This window comes from Mus pahari, chromosome 3 (assembly GCF_900095145.1).
Source record: "Mus pahari chromosome 3, PAHARI_EIJ_v1.1, whole genome shotgun sequence".
Taxonomy (NCBI): Eukaryota; Metazoa; Chordata; class Mammalia; order Rodentia; family Muridae; genus Mus; species Mus pahari.
Genome location: NC_034592.1, coordinates 74,079,698 through 74,084,140, shown reverse-complemented (window position 1 = coordinate 74,084,140; position 4,443 = coordinate 74,079,698). Strand labels below are relative to the sequence as shown.

The 4,443-nt window shown below is 37.4% G+C and overlaps 1 protein-coding gene across 1 annotated transcript; it reads left to right on the top strand.

Annotated features, from left to right (window-relative positions):
- Window positions 1–394: 394 nt before the first annotated feature.
- Window positions 395–1,486, top strand: LOC110318676 (olfactory receptor 4C15-like). The gene has a single exon (XM_021193879.1). It carries the CDS (start codon window positions 486–488, stop codon window positions 1,398–1,400), a length of 915 nt encoding a protein of 304 aa, XP_021049538.1. The 5' UTR covers window positions 395–485; the 3' UTR covers window positions 1,401–1,486.
- Window positions 1,487–4,443: the final 2,957 nt, after the last annotated feature.

Sequence of the window (4,443 nt, the reverse complement as noted above, 5' to 3'; positions counted from 1 at the left end):
CTGTTATTGGTATATAAGAAATGCTCTGGCAATTTATTGCAGGCTTCTCATCCATAGCTCACCCATGAACAGACAGCCATAATTCATAAATTCTGGTTTTTCATTCCTATCCAGGTTATAATTTCAATTTTTTTCTAATATTTCTCTTGAAGAAAATACAACAGATATTTTTAAAAACCTGATAATTAAAACATGGAATATTGATTTCCAGTCATACAACTAAATATTTTTGTATACAATATTTGAATTGTGATTACTTTTAAGTATTTAATTATCCATCTTTTCTTCAATTCCTTATGTTATACAACTATAGCTTTCAAAACCTTTGCACATTTTATTTTCAATTGCAATAAACTCAGTCAAAATAATTTTCTTAGGTATGTACAAACTTGTTGATGGTGATTTCTTGAATTTATAAGAAGTATTTATTTCTCATCATTGAAAATTTTATGTTAAGAAAGTCTATTTTTACTGTCCTATGAATCATGCAAAACCAGAGCTTTGTCACAGAATTCATACTCCTGGGACTTTCACAGAACCTGAAAGTGGAAAAAATACTATTTGTTTTATTTTTGCTGATCTATCTTGCAACTATTGGGGGCAACATGATAATTGTGTTGACCATCATCTACAGCCCTGCACTGCTGGGTTCCCCCATGTACTTCTTCTTAGCATTCCTGTCCTTCCTGGATGCGTGTACTTCTTCTACTGTCACACCCAAGATAATTATAGATTGCTTCTATGAGAGGAAGACCATCTCTTTTGAATGTTGTATGACACAACTGTTTACAGTCCACTTCTTCACTGGGGCAGAAGTGATTGTCCTGGCATCCATGGCCTATGACCGCTATGTGGCCATTTGCAAACCTCTTCACTACTCTTCCATCATGACCCAGAGGCTCTGTGGAATTTTAGTTGTGGTGTCCTGGGCAGGAGGCTTCTTGCATTCTATCATACAAATCATCTTCACTTTGCAGCTGCCTTTATGTGGCCCCAATGTCATTGATCATTACATGTGTGACTTGTTCCCATTACTGAAGCTTGCCTGCACTGACACACACATTTATGTCCTTCTGATATTTGCCAACAGTGGGGCTATATGCATTATAATCTTCTCCTTATTGCTTGTCTCTTATGGCATCATCTTGTTTTCTCTGAGAGCCCACAGTTCTGAAGGGCGACGTAAAGCTCTCTCCACCTGCGGATCCCACATTACTGTTGTGCTTTTGTTTTTCGTCCCATGCATATTAATATATGCAAGACCCACATCTGCATTCTCCTTTGAGAAGAACATGCTTATATTTGTCAATGTCCTGACACCACTGCTCAATCCTATGGTTTACACTTTCAGGAATAAGGAAATGATAAATGCAATCAGGAAAATATGGAAAAGATTTTAGACAAGATTCCTTATAAACATCACCTGCCAATGAAAAAGCATATGGCCAATGAACTGAGGCAGGAAATAGAAACTGGAACACTGGCAGGAAGAGAGATGATTCTGGGAAATACTAAGAGATAAAAGACTGCCCAGGGGAGAGCTGAGAGAGAAGAGTTGAGAGACAGATGGGGAAGAGGACTTAAGGAAGCAGGAACATGAAAGAAGGGGGCCAGGACCAAAGGAAACATAACTGAGCATTTGGTAGACATGGAATAGTTAAACGGGTTAAATAATTTTGAACTAGTTAGGGAATGAGCCACAACTTATGGCCTAAGCATTTACTAATAATGAACTAGACTCAGAGTTGTTATTGATGGGAAGTAAGGGACCAGAAGGAACTACAGATTCAAAATTTAGTTTTGCAATAGATTGATAGTAGTTTCTGATAAATTATACAGTATCCATTTCAGTGGAGAAGAGCACTTGCCATGCCAACATCACAATTTAAGATTTACTTTTAAGAAACATTTATCATCATAACTAAACAAAGAAGTACATTTTAAATCCAGTACTGGTGCATATGGAATATTTGGATGTGAGCATTTTACTTCATTGTGTATTTAGCTGATGAACAGAGTGGTCAAGGTTCAGTGGAGACTTAGTCTAAGAAAATAAGGTAGAAGACAATAGATGGTTATAGAAGTGCGACTTCTTTTGATTCTGCCTGAATGTTAAGATGCACAAAACTATTCACACTTCACATGTATTCACATGAGTTATAACAGGCACACACACCAACAGAAACACACCCCACCTCACTTCCCACACCGATACAAACAATCAAACAAACAAACATGCAAAAAAACAAGCAAAACACCTGTAAAACTAAATGACAAGAATAAAAGAATTCAATATTTTATTGGGCAATTATTATGCTCTTGACTTTTTATAAAGTGGTAATATCTTTCAGTATTGAAGGCATGAATAGAGGGAGTGTGTGAGAATCTGCTTCTGAGCTAACACCTTCACAATGAAACTATCCTGAGCATAGTTACATGAAAATCAAAACATTTTAATTTCATCCTCTCATTTATTAAATATTTAGGAAGGGTTTACTATTTGAATGTGTGTTATTTATAGTGTTTAAAAGTGGCTGACAAAATAAATGTGTATTTGAAATTGGAAGAAGAAAAATATTGAACTCATCACATGAAAAAATAAAGTGACATCCTGAGACTCCGGAACCAAGAAATACAGAGATGTTAAAACAGAACCTGATCTATGGAACCTGATCTCTCGGTGTCCTGTATCATCTGGCGTTTTCTTGTTGTTGTTGTTGTTGAACAGTTTTCTTTTTTTCATACAATGTATTATAATTGTTTCCATTCTCTTATCTTGTCTCAGGTCCCCACAAATTATGCTCCATCTGGTCTCTCCCCTTCTTCCTCTCCCTCCTTCCCTCCCTCCTTCCCTCCCTCCCTCCCTCCCTCCCTTTGTCTTTCTCTCTCCTCTTAGAAAACAAAAAGGCAAATAAAATACAGTAAAATAAAACTCAAGAATAAAAACACTTAGAACATACACACACACAAACACACACCTGTTAAAACACAAAATTAGAAATCATAACATGTAAGCAAAAGACCAACCAGTAAGTTAAAAAAATACTCAAACAAAGCTTTGTAAGATTAAAAATTCCCCCAAAATATCATTTAGTTCATTTTGTTTTGGTCATTAGTTCTGGGTATGCGGCCTGCACTTAAGTGTATTTTGTATATCCTTTGAGACTATAGTGGAGTAGAATAAGTTTTTCTTTGTGAGCAGTTATAGCTTCTTGATTAGTGCTGGATGATCATGTCTCTTCCTCTTCTCACTACTGAGACCCCATCTGGCTTGAACCTGTGCAGGCCCATAAATATTGAAAGTCTCTTTTTTACTTGCTGCAGGTTTCAGTCTTGTGGCACCTGGAAGACCATCTTTTCTTGGTGCTCCCATCCCCACGGGGTCTTACTGTCATTCTGCCTCTTCTTCTGCATAGCTCCCTTAGCTCTGAGGGGAATAGTTTGATGAAGACATCCCGGTGTTCAAATGTCTCCCACTGCTTATGTATTGCCTGGTTGTGGGTCTCTACATTAGTTGCTATCACCTGAAGGAGACGCTTTTCTGATAATAGCTAAGTGAAAGAAACACTTATGTATAGATACAGCAGAATTTTATTTCTAAGTTCTTCTAGTAGAAACATAGTATTCCATTTCCCCCTAGTTCCTGGCCTATAGAATCTCAGGGTCCTTGCTAAGCAAGAAGGGTCAGGTATGGGTTCCATCTCATGGAGAGGGCCTTAAATCTAAGGTAGTAGTTGGTTACTCCCAGAACTTTGGTGCTTCTATTGAACTAGTGAATCGTGCATGCACAGTTGTAGACTGTGGAACTGTAGTAAGGTTAGTGCTTAACTTTCTCCTCTGGTAGTGCACAGATTACCTTACAATACCATGAAAACTAGTCAGGAGGAATAAAGGCTCTCAGTTGGCATTAGCTCAATTTCTCCATGTTCAATGAGATGCATAAGTACAGTCTTCAGGAACAGAGCTTTATCATTATTTTGTACAGGGCAACCAATAATAACTTGTTTAGGGGGTTTTCATTGGGCCCCTTTGTCCAACCACTTCAACAGATACAGCCCATTTCAGGCTCTGGATGCTTCACTTGATTATGAGAGGGGTGGCTTTTGAATCCCCCATTATTTGATAATTCTTTTTAATTTTTCCAAATGCATATATTTAAAGAAGCTTTTACAGTAGTAAGGTTTATATAATCCCCTATAATGGCCCCCCGCATTAGCTGTTCCTCTCCATATACTTCTGTTCACTCTCTTCTTCTCTTCCCCTATCCATGTGATTCTCCCACTCCAGGCCCTCCTGTATCTCCATAGCTATTCATTTTATATTTTTTATAGTTTACCCTTTTCTCACATCTACTTCGTAACTCTCTAACTCTCTATATAAGTTCTATTTGCATGCAGATTGCAACATGACTATTGAATGCTTTAAAGCCAATATCCACATAAA